Here is a 12,481-nt window from a genome sequence, read left to right as displayed (position 1 = left end):
CATAACTTGTATTCTAGTTTTGGATAGAGTGGAAGGGATTAGAACACCTGTCAGTTTTTATTGCTGTCTGTGCCCCCCTTGTCCCCAGAAAAGTAATAGAGGGCAAATCTTCCAATGGGGACACTAGTTCTAAAGACCTGGTGGTCCCCAAAGAATTCCCTTAATTTGCAGGGATTTCCTCTCACTTCCTGTTTGGCTATGGGACTGGAAGCGAAGGGAAATCTCCGCAATGGGACACAGATGGCAAAAAAAAAATCTGACAGCGGTTATAACCTTCCCTTGCTCTATCCAAAGTGCAAAAAAAGTTTTGCCTATAGTTCTGCTTTAAGGCATGGTAAGGCATATTGAAAAAAAAAAGTGTACTTACCTGCCCTTAACAAGTGCAGCTATGAGACATGCCAATAAAATAGCCAAAAGGACGGAGAGGATGACAACAATTATAATCATTCCAGCACTGCGCCTTTGAGGCAATGGATCCAAAGGTCTATAATCCAATCCTAAAGGGAAAGGAACAATGAATATATGGATATATGATATTATTTTATATGTTATTCAGGTACTGTACTTGTACGACTGATATTTTAGCAGAAACACTTACCTATTTCAGTGTAAATAGACTACCCTTTTTACCCTATATTTTACTTTAATTAATTTTTATAAGTTAACCTCTTCACGCCTAAAGGTAAAACAAATCTAAATGCCTAAGCACAATTCTGCAACGTTGACATGTGTTAGTAAAACCGTACATATCATCACAACTACTTTGTACATCCAGGTGAATTATACCTTGTTTTTTTCAGGACAAATTGGGCTTTCATTTGGTGGTAAATGGTTTTGGATATCTCCTGATTTTTCTTTTATTATCAAAGGGAAACTGGCCCAAAATAGTAAAAAAAAATATATATTTTTTATTTAGCTGTGTGTTTCTTGTTACTACCATAACCTACCACCAAAGAACAACCCAAAATAAATTCTCCAGCTCTTGATGATAACATCAGTACCATAATATGTGTATGTTATGTGCTGTTTGTACCCGTAGTACAGCCCAGAAACAATAGTGCGCATTGTGTTTTTATCTTTTTTTTTTTAATCTAAAACACACTGACACTGACATTGACACTAACTGACACTGATACCATTTTTTTTTATAAATCCTGATCTTTGACCCTGACCTGGACCCAAACACTAACTCTGGCACTGAACTAGATCAAACCTTGATCTAGGTATTTTTTATTTATTTATTTGTTTATCTTTTTTTTTTTTTTTACAAACATTTTTTCCCTCTATACCAGGAATTAGAGAGATACAGTGTATCTCTCTCCTCCATTCATAGAGATAGAAAAAACAAGGGGGCCGAGCTGTACAGTGACTGATCACTGTGATAGTTAATCAGAGGCTATCAGAGCGATCATGTGACCTGGAATCGGGAGTCCCGGGTCCCAATAGTTAGAATGGGACTCGGTGCTCTCAGTGACAGCACGGTCTTTGTGCTGGGAGCTCCCAGCACAAAGACAGGTACACAAGTATGCGGCCCCACATAAAAAAGCCCAGTGTCCTGGATCATGGGGCCCCTGTGTCCTTGCCCAAACTCAAAAAAGCCTATGAAAAAGGTACCAGGGGCATCTCATAGGGCCCCCTACTGGCCCTGGGCCCTTGGGCAGTGCCGGAGTTTCCAAATGGTCAGTCCGCCCCTGATTGTAAGTTTTCTACTGTCATTGCTTGTTTATTTTCTCTGGATGTTTTCCTTTAGTGAATTAACATAGCCTGTCAAGCTCTATAGATAGGGCAGATATTTAAGGCCTAGACTATCATATTATGTATTAGGTAGATTTTGTTTTTTTTTACATTTTCAGTAAACCCTCCAGTCTATTTTGTTTTCCATGACTGCAGATTCTCACTTCTGTTTTTGGAAAAGAAGTTCATACTTTCATTTTCGATCTATGTGGTGTATTATAGTTTTGCATAATCTGATGTTATATGCAGGAATAATACCACAACCCACATATTTTCTAAACACATTGTTGTTAATACACATAAATCTATGTGATAATCAAAATTGAAACCTGTACCTGTTGGCAGAGTGATGATTTCAGACCATCGAGTTGATGTGACCATTGTGTTGTTATTTAATATAACAAATTTAACCCTACAAACAAAAGAAGAAACACAAGCAATTGTGACTATTCTTTCAAGATCTGTTTGATTTATCAGGGCATTCTTTAGACATCATCAATGTGCTAGGTACACCAAAATGACGAAGACCTTTTGTACAAACTCTGCCCCTTGTGTCATGTGATGGTTTTACTTTCAATCATTTTAATTTTTATTGAACAAATATACATCAAAAAACAACACTTCAGACCAGGGGCGGACTGATCATTCGAGCAATTGAGGACCCATGGTCAGTAGGGAGCCCCATGAGATACCCCGGTACCTTTCATAGGCTTTTTTGGGTTTGGTTTGAGTGTGGTGAGGACACAGGGGCCCCCCGATCCCCCATTGCCCAGGGCCCCATGAGTTGACAGTCTGCCCCTGCTTCAGACAGTACATCAGCCAGAACCCTGGCACAGATTTTTAAAAGCAATGGAGAGCTAGCAGAGAAAGAAGCCCAAGGAGAGCAACCTAAAAACTAGTCCAGAGTGATCTATGGCTCCCCAGGACTAGACCAGGGGCGGACTGACCATATGAGCACTCGGGCACTGCCCGAGGGCCCGGGGTCAGTAGGGGGCCCCATGAAATGCCCTGGTACCTTTTTTATAGTCTTTTTTGAGTGTGGGCAAGGTCACAGGGGCCCCATGATCCCCTATTGCCCAAGGGCCCCATGAGTTGTCAGTCCACCCCTGGACTAGACAAAGTATTGTTTAGGGTTCCATTACTAAGATCATCAGTAAGTCATTAGGACCTAACTCTACAGCTTGAACTACTGATCCAAAAGAATACCAGGTTCTCAGCCTTATCAGGTTGCAGGGCAGTGCTCTGAATAAATAGACAAACCAAAAAGTACAGAGAAGAAAGAAAAGCAAAGAAAGAGCAACAAGAGTAGAAATGGAATTCCAGAGAGAAAGGAGCCATGGAGAGCACTGCAAGAATCAGGACAGGTAAGGTCAAAATCCCTAGTGCACAACATGGACATAGCTGGCCCATGGGGCTTCACATCGCCTCAGATTGTTTGGTTGTATCATTGACCACACTAGTAAATTGTTCATTAAGCATAATCCAAGATGCCTTTCATCTATACAAAGACATACATACAGGGAGTTTCTTCCAAGAGTGGGCTACAGTACGTTTAGCAGCTAAAAACATGAGTCATATGATAACTTTAATAAAAATTATTGCTAGAGCGTATTTAGAAACATTGTGCTGTGTGCTTTTTATTCACAGCTACTTTCAACTGCACATACCACTAAACAGGCGAAAGGAGAGATGGTTTTAGGTTTCCTAAAGCTACTTTCACTCTGAAGAGTTTTTGAAGTGTTTTTGCATTAAAAAAAGCACCTGAAAAGCTCAAGAAAAATGCTACCCTATGTTTGTCTATGCATGTCTATGTATGTTTTCACACTGGAGCATTGCGCTTCTGCTGCGGTGTAAAATCTTCTGCTTGCAGCATCTTTGGAGAATGTTTGTTCAGTTAAAAAAAAAACCTCAAAAATGCCTCTTCCCATTAAAATCAATGGAAAACTCCTGAAAAGCTCCTCAAAAACGCCTTTGAAGTATTTTTGGTGCAGTTTTTAAGTCATATGTCCTTTAAAAAATGCTCAGAAAGCACGGCAAAAGTGTGGTAAAAATGAGGCAAAAACGTATATGCATTTTTGTCCTGTTTTTGAGGCGGATCAGTGTGAAAGTAGCCTTACTCTGAAAAGTCTTCTGACTCCTTTCCACATGCTTTCTGTCTACATTATTCATACTGAACTTCCCCAAAAATGTGCAGAAATGACCAACAGAAGGAAAAATATGTAAGAAGTGATGTTAATTTCATCATCAAAAATAATTTCATCAATGAAATTAACACTATGTTGGTCAACTAATATGACTAAAACTAAAACAATTCAGATGACTACAATACGACTAAAACTAAAATGGCATTTTAGTCAAAAGACTATGACTAAAACTAAATTGAAATTTTGACATCAAAATTAACACTGGTTATATATCAAGGCAAACGGCTAAATCTGTGTCCGAAGTGCATGTTCAAACCTTAATACCATAAATAATAACATGTTATTAGATTTTTAACTCCAGGAGTATATAATGAGTTTGTAAATTCTACAGAAATGCTTAAAAAATGTACTCCAATTTAACTAAATCCATTAGATTTTAGCCGACTAAAATGATTTTAGTCGACGGAAATGTACTGGAGATTTTAGTCGACTAAAATACGACTAAAACAATTCAGATGACTAAGATAAGACCAAAACTAAAATGGCATTGAAGTCAAAAGACTATGACTAAAACTAAATCAAAATTTGATGTGAAAATTAACACTGGTCAAAAGTTATCAGTTCGTGAATGTTTGTGAATGTTCAGTCCTAATCTCCCCCCCCCCACATCCTGGTGTTCAGGCAATGGCCCACAAATGGCATTATGGTAAATACAATCTTAATGCCATGAACGTTTGCTAATTGTCACTGTAAAACATTAACACACTAAAGATATCCTGGTGATTTTACCCAAGGAGCAGATGTATATTTGTTTCTTTTAAGCATTTTAAAAACTTGGGCATATTTGATTAAATGCTGAACTGCTTAAGAAACACTGGTGTTGAATGAATCTTAGATTAAACTATATACATCGGATGCATTTTGAGAACACAACCTTTTCTTGAAGTGTGGCTTGGAGGCATATTTAAAAACATTCACCATCTTCAAAATATTAAAGTTGAACTAAAGGCAAACTTTTTCATTTTGGATAGGGTAAGGGAGGGTTATAACCCCTGTCTGTTTTATTTCTGCCATCTGTATTGGGGAGATTTCACTTTACTTCCTGTCCTACAGCCAAAACAGAGAGTGAAAAGAAATCCCTTAGAAAGTGATGAAGTCCCTGGTTGTGAAAAGGGCCATCAGAACTAGTGTCCCCATTGAAAGATTTCCCTTCTATTTATGTTCTGGTTACAACCAAACCTTTGGGATGTTCTATCACTTTCAGTGATAACAGTAAACAGGACATATAGGGAGAGTGAATCTCCCTAACGGGGGGCACAGTCAGTAATAAAAACCTTGAAAACATCCCCGATTTGCTCCTGCACATACCTGTAGAGGGAGCAAACTCAACCATCTTAGTTACTCACATTCTCTTGGCCTGAGGCCCACCTCTGATAATGAAGGAATGTCCATATGAGCAGACTTTTAATGATTTTACTGTGGTAGCAACAGACTAATAGGTATTTACATCACACTCTTTACATTCATAACTTCAAATTCTCCTCCAGAATCTCTACAGCCTACACCAAACAATGCTTTTCTCCTTAGGCTACAGGCTTACATGCTGTATTCCAGAGGTAGCCATGCATATTACTCTGCCCAAGACTCCTCCCACACCAGATTTTATAGGGGTACAGTACTCTACCCACTAGCTCCAGGGGAGGGACCTTACTAAACAAGGTACTAACCCCTGCCTATATTCCCTCCCCCATTAACACTGGCATGTCCCTGTACTTGGGGCTACCAAAACAGTGGGACAGAATGGCATGGATAACCTTAGTCAAAAACATAACAAAATATGATATTAAACATATATCGCATATAAAATGACATCAAGGCCTAATATATAGCATTGTATCTGGCTGGCACTTAAACGTGTTGAAAAATTTAAAACAGCAGGATATACATATACAGTACTGTGCAAAGGCTTTAGGCAGGTGTGCAGAAATGGTGTAAAGTAAGAATGCTTTAAAAAATATATATAGAGAGCACATGCGCGGGCGGCCAGAGAGGATGTCTCCTTGATCCTCTCATCACACCCCCGGCAAAAAGAGCTTTATTTAGCGGCTCCTGGCCCCACTCCACCCGGACAATCGCTTAAACCTAAATCTCTCTTTAGATAAAGCTGCAAATTTGCCCAATTATTATATCCTCACGACTTGATTGATGCTTGGAAGGAGGCCAACCCCACTTCTAAGGACTACTCACACTTCTCTAGAGCGCATATTCATTATTCTCGTATTGACCACGTGTTTCTCCTCTTGGGACTTTTATCTAAACTGCTCTTGGCCAAAATTGTATCTACACCTTGGTCTGATCAGGATTCTGTATTATTGACGCTTTCTAATATAACGGATCTCCTTGCTAAACCACATTGGCGCCTCAATAATAACGAATCCTTAATAATGCATCTTACTGCCTTGACATTGCTACCCATTTAAAGTATATTTTAATATTAATAAAGCTGAAGATGCCACACCCGCTATTAATTGGGCAGCACACAAGGCCTCCGTCAGAGGCTTTTTCATTCAATTATCTTCCAGATTGAAAAAAGCTCGGGATGAGATGATTGCTGCCAAATCTGAGGAACATGAGGCCCTAATCGCGCAATGTAAAGTTCCCCTTCTGATCTGTTACATAAATTAGAACAAGCCCGTTTGGAATTTAATTTATGTCTTACCACGAAGGCGGAAAAGCAATTGCACTGGACAAACCACAAATTCTTTACTTGGCATGACAGACCAGGATCTCTGTTAGCACACAAACTTACCCCTAAGCATTCCCATTTAGCTCTCCCTAAAATTAGACTCTCAGGAGGCCATATTTCTCAAGACTCCCAAAAGATTCTTCGGGAATTTTATGATTTTTATGCCACTCTATATAGCCATCCTCAGGGGGGACGGTTCGATCTCAGTACACAAACATTTACGCACTTTACCCCTCCCATATCTGGGGGAAGCCTATAGAGAGCTCATGGAACAACCTTTTACCTGTAAAGAGTTCCACCAGACTATTAAAATGTTATCTTTGCACAAATCGCCTAGTCCAGATGGTCACCCCAACAACTACTATAACAAATTTGCAGAACATCTTGTTCCATATATGGCTCTCTATGTTAATTCCTTGAGAGATTGTGCTGTGGTCCCTTTAGATGGAAATAAAGTGTATATTATTATATTATTATCCATAAAGCTAATAAAGACTCTACCAATATCCTCAATTATCGTCCAATCTCGTTAATTAATTGTGATCTGAAAATTCTCACTATACTTCTAGCTCAACACCTTAATACCTTTTTGGCACAGTATATTCATATGGACCAGTCAGGCTTTATACCTGGACGCCAAACGGTAGATCAGACTTGTTGGTCTATCACACTGATCTCGGCTATACACGCTGAATGGGATGCTCCTCTTTCTAGGGAGCTTTTGCTTCTTTCACTGGACCTTCATAAGAACTATGATAGCTAAACATGGGATTACTTATTTACTACTTTGAAGGCCTTTGGGTTCAGCCCCATTTTCTTTTCTCTATTGCAATCTTTGTACAGTTCCCCTTCAGCTCAAGTTTCCATCAGAGGATATAGATCATCAGCGTTTCCCTATTTAACACGGTATGAGACAGGGTTATCCACTTTCCCCTTTACTTTTTATGCTAGCAATTTAGCCCTTAGCCATGGCGAATTATTCCCATTCTAACATTCATGGTATCAGTCATGGGCAAGAAGAACATAAATGTGCCTTATTCGGACGATGTTCTTATGTACATTACTGATCCCATAGTCAAGTTACCTAATTTACTTTGCTTTTTACATCAATTTTTCCAAATTTCTAAGCTCTCTCTGAACCCTCATAAAACAACTGCACTTAATGCCTCTTTGCCTCCATCCACAGTGTGGACCCTCCAAGATGTCTATCATTTTCAATGGGCACAACGTTTCCTGCCTCATTTAGGGGTTCAATTGATGTCCTCTATTGAGACTCTATGCCGGGCCAACTATCCTCCACTTTTTAAGAAATTACATGACGATCCGTCACTGGTCAGAACATTCTTTATCCTGGTTTGGCAGAATCCACTCAATCAAAATGACTTTTTTACCCAGGCTCCTGTACTATTTCAGGACCTTACCAATAGAAGACCTGAGGGTGGATTTACAGTACTACATCTATAAGCAGAAGTCCTTCGCTTTATCTGGAGTAACAGAAGGCCCCAGATAAGCAAACTAACACTGTTTACTTCAAAACCGCGGGGTGGGCTTGGCCTTACAAACCTTTAAGCTTACTTTCAGGCTGCACATATTGCCCAATTAACCTATACTACAGCCACTGTGCCTGCTCCCGTTTGGGTTTCTATAGAGGCCCTTTCCTGCCATCCCTTCGCCATTGGCTCCCTAGTGAGGCTTCCTAGCCGCTTATGCCCTCCTGTATTGTGTCCGTCTTTATCGCATTCACTGGCAGTCTGGAATAGAGTACGCCACCGCAAGTCCCTATTCTTTCCGCATACACCCCTGGCCCCCCTCTTTTGCAACCCAGAGTTTCCACCTGGATTAGTACCAGCATCATTTCAATGGTGGATTAACAAAGGACTACTTAGGATTGGCAATTATCTTGATGGGAATCAAATATAACCCCTACAGCATTATAAAACTAAACTACAGATGCCCCCAAATGAAAGTTTTAGATATTACCAGATTGTATCTTTTCTGTGATCCAAACTTAACTTATTAGATGGGCCTCTTGCTTTCACATTCTTTGAACTTTCTTGCCAGTCCTGAGAGCTTTTGAAAGGACGGATATCTATACTATACACTTCCCTCACTGACCCAAACTCTAAGCTCCCCTACATGATTCAATGGAAACAAAATTTGAAACTAACTTTTGATCTACCTGAATGGCAGGACATTTCCTATGCCTTATCTAAAGTATCTATTAATATAGCCCTCATAGAGGCTAACTATAAAACACAAGTTTAAAAGGCTAAAAATCAAACCTATGTGGCTTACAGCCAAAGTTAAAAAAAGCTATAGATAATAAGAAAAGAGCTTTTATTAAATATAAAAATGAAGGAATGCTATCATTGTTTAAACATTACAAAGAATATAACAGAATATGCAAAAAGGACATAAAGGTTGCAAAGATTGAAAACGAACGACAGATTGCAAAAGATAGCAGGACCAACACCAAAAAATTCTTCAAATATATCAAGAGTAAAAAGGTCCGGTCCGAGAATGTAGGCCCTTTACAAAATAATCTAGAGTGGGTGACTGGGGACACATATAAATCTTTCTTCAACTCTGTGTATACAAAGGAGTATGAGGGAGCTCTTATCCATATTGGGCATAGTATTGACACAGCTCCAGATGATCCACACTGGCTCACAATTGATATGATCCAAAAATATTTAGACAGAATAAAGGTGAATAAAGCACCAGGACCGGATGGCATACACCCACGGGTCCTTAACCACTTCCAGACCGGACACTTTTACCCCCTTCCTGACCAGGGCAATTTTCAGCTTTTAGCGCTATCACACTTTGAATGACAATTGCGCGGTCATGCAACACTGTACCCAAATGAATTTTTTACCATTTTTTTGAGATAGATAAAGCTTTATTTTGGTGGTATTTATTCACCACTGGGATTTGCATTTTTTTTGCTATGTAAATGAAATGTCCAAAAAATTTGAAAAAAAGTGTTTTTTTTATAAAATTTTGCAAATAAATAATATTTCATCATAAATCTTAGCCAAAATTTATTCTGTTATCTTTTTAGTAAAAAAAAAAAAAATCCAAATTAGTTTATAAGCAAAAATTATAATTTTAAAACATTTTTTTTACATTTTTATTTTATTTTTTTATATTATTATTTTTTATTTTTTTTTTTACATACTGTCACCCTAGCAGTACAGTGTCACCATGGTGACACTGTACTACTTGTGAGGGGTGATGAAGATTTTTTTTTTTTTTTACACTGATTGCTTTTACACCCATATAGGATATAAAAGCAATCATTTCTCTTTCTCTCTGTCTGCATTCTTGCACTCATTGAAAAGAACTGAGTGAGCTGTGATTGGTCATAGCTTGTCACATGGCACAAGGCTTTTGTGAATAGCCTTGTACCATGTGACCTCTGTGATCATTCACAGATTTCACACATAGTAAGCAATGATGTCAGAAGTGACATCTTGCTTACTACTTTGCATGTGATCACTGATTGGCCAATCAGTGATCACATGATCGGGACCTCGTACAGAGGTCCCGTCCGACGATCGGTGTTTCACTGTGTCCGGAGGACACAGCGGGCACCAGATCGCGGTGCTGCATGCTCCCAGGGAGCGCGCACAAGCAGGGTGCGGGGAGGCCGTTTATAGACGGCCACCCGACCCTGCAGTGCCACCGTCCGGCCGTTTATATACAACGGCCGGTCTGGAAGTGGTTAAAGATTTGAGCTCTGTCATTTCAAAGTCATTGTTTCTAGTTTTTAGGAACTCTTTAATGAGTGGCATAGTACCACTGGATTGGCGTAAGGCCAATGTGATGCCAATATTTAAAAAGGGGTCAAAATATTTACCAAGCAATAATAGACCTGTTAGTTTAACTTCTATAGTTGGGAAGATACTGGAGAGTTTAATAAAAAACCACATAGATGAGTTCTTGCTGGAAAGAAAATATTTTAAGCAACAGACAGCATGGATTCATGAAAGACAGAAGTTGTCAAAGTTTCCCATACACAGCTAATGTGTAAGGTAAAGTCTACAGGCTTGGAAAAATCCATATGTAAATCGTTAGAAAACTGGCTAAAAGATCGAATTCAGAGAGTAGTGGTTAATGATTATACTCTGACTGGCCTAGGGTTGTCACTGGTGTACCCCAAGGTTCAGTGTTGGGAGCCTTACTTTTTAATATATTTATAAATGATATAGGGTCTGGGATTATAAATATCATATCAGTCTTTGTAGATGACACCAAGCTGTGCAGTGGCATAACGTCCTTACAGGATGTCTCCAACTTACAAGCCGACCTCAATGCACTGTTTATTTGGGCAACTATGTGGCAAATGAGGCTTAATGTTGATAAATGTAAGGGTACTTGGGGGCTAACAATATGCATACATCATACATACTAGGGGGAGTACAAATAGGGGAATCAATGTAGGAAAAAGATCTGGGAGTTGTGGTAGATCACAAGCTTAATAATGGCATACAATGCCAAGCTGTGGTTTCTAAAGCAATCAAAATCCTCTCTTGTATTGATAGAGGTATAGACTCCAGAGAGAGATATCATTTTACCCCTGTACAAATCATTAGTAAGACCTCATCTGGAATATGCAGTTCAATTTTGGGCACCAATTCACAAAAAGAACATCGGGGAAATGGAGAAAGTACAGAGAAGGGCAACCAAACTGATAAGAGCCATGGAGGAGCTCAGCTATGAGGAAAGATTAGAGGAACTGAATTTATTCTCTCTTGAGAAGAGGAGATTAAGGGGGGATATGATCAACATGTATAAATACATCAATGGTTCATATAGTGAACTTGGTGTAGAGTTATTCACCCTGAGGTCATCACAGAGGACAAGGGGGCACTCTTTATGTCTGGAGGAAGAGAGGTTTAATCTCTAAATATGGAAATGTTTCTTCACAGTAAGAGCTGTGAAAATGTGAAATAGACTCCCTCAAGAGTTGGTTCTGGCCAGCTCAGTGGATTGCTTTAAAAAAGGCCTGGATTCTTTCTTAGATACACAGAATATAACTGGTTACTATTTAAAGGTAAAGTTAATCTAGGGAATATCTGACTGCCTCTTGGGGGATCAGGAAGGAATTTTTTCCCCTGCAGGAGCAAATTGGATCATGTTTTGCTGGGTTTTTTTGCCTTCCTCTGGATCAACTGTGTTTGTAGGATTATGACTTTTTTTTTAATGGTTGAACTGGATGGACTTTTGTCTTTTTTCAGCCAGACTAACTATGTAACTATTACGATAGTACTTGGTCTACAAGGGTGTCAAAAATGCATCCAACGGTATCTCCCACCTGTTTCCCATGCTGTGGCCAGTTGGGGACCATGTACCATATCTGATGGCAATGCCCTATAGTAACTCGGTTCTGGATTCGGATATTTAATCTGATCTACTCTGTGACGGGAATAAATTCCACAGGACTCCAAAAACTGCCCTTTGAAAATTTCAGAAATTTCCTGATGCAATCCATAAGAGGTCAGCAAGACTAATTACATATTTACTTCTGGCAGCAAGAATTACTATTGCCAAATATTGTAAGCAGTTGATGGTCCCTCTTGATTATGTCAAGAATAAAGCTAACTGGATTATGGTCAATGACCGACTCACCTGTATCCTTAATAATACTACACAAAAACCACACCTAGGATCCTTGGATTCAATATATATCAGTTCCTTGATAGGCCCCAGATTGACTCTCCCTTTCTTCTCTGATTTTTTTCCTCTCTTTTTCCTTTTTTCTTTCTCTGCTGGGCCTTTGCTGACTGTCTTACACTGACTTTGGGGCTCTAGTAGCTCTGATTCTGACTTAACTTACTCTCGGGCATCTGGA

At 39.2% G+C, this 12,481-nt stretch overlaps 1 protein-coding gene across 1 annotated transcript in view; it reads right to left on the bottom strand.

Moving 5' to 3' along the window:
- The window catches only part of LOC149462572 (uroplakin-3b-like), a 41,283-nt gene that overhangs the window by 4,656 nt on the left and 24,146 nt on the right, over positions 1-12,481 (bottom strand). Inside the window, exons 4-5 of the mRNA XM_089676568.1 lie at positions 2,070-2,146; positions 368-497 (exon numbers count right to left, since the gene is read on the bottom strand). Of these exons, the coding sequence (XP_089532694.1) occupies positions 368-497; positions 2,070-2,146 (207 nt within the window). The remainder of the gene's footprint in view (positions 1-367; positions 498-2,069; positions 2,147-12,481) is intronic.

The sequence above is a fragment of the Staurois parvus genome, unplaced genomic scaffold (assembly GCF_062004578.1).
Source record: "Staurois parvus isolate SC_StPar_1 unplaced genomic scaffold, SC_StPar_1.0 ptg000172l, whole genome shotgun sequence".
Classification (NCBI taxonomy): domain Eukaryota; kingdom Metazoa; phylum Chordata; class Amphibia; order Anura; family Ranidae; genus Staurois; species Staurois parvus.
Note: the sequence above shows the minus strand (reverse complement) of the source record. Positions and strands in the feature narration are given on the sequence as shown.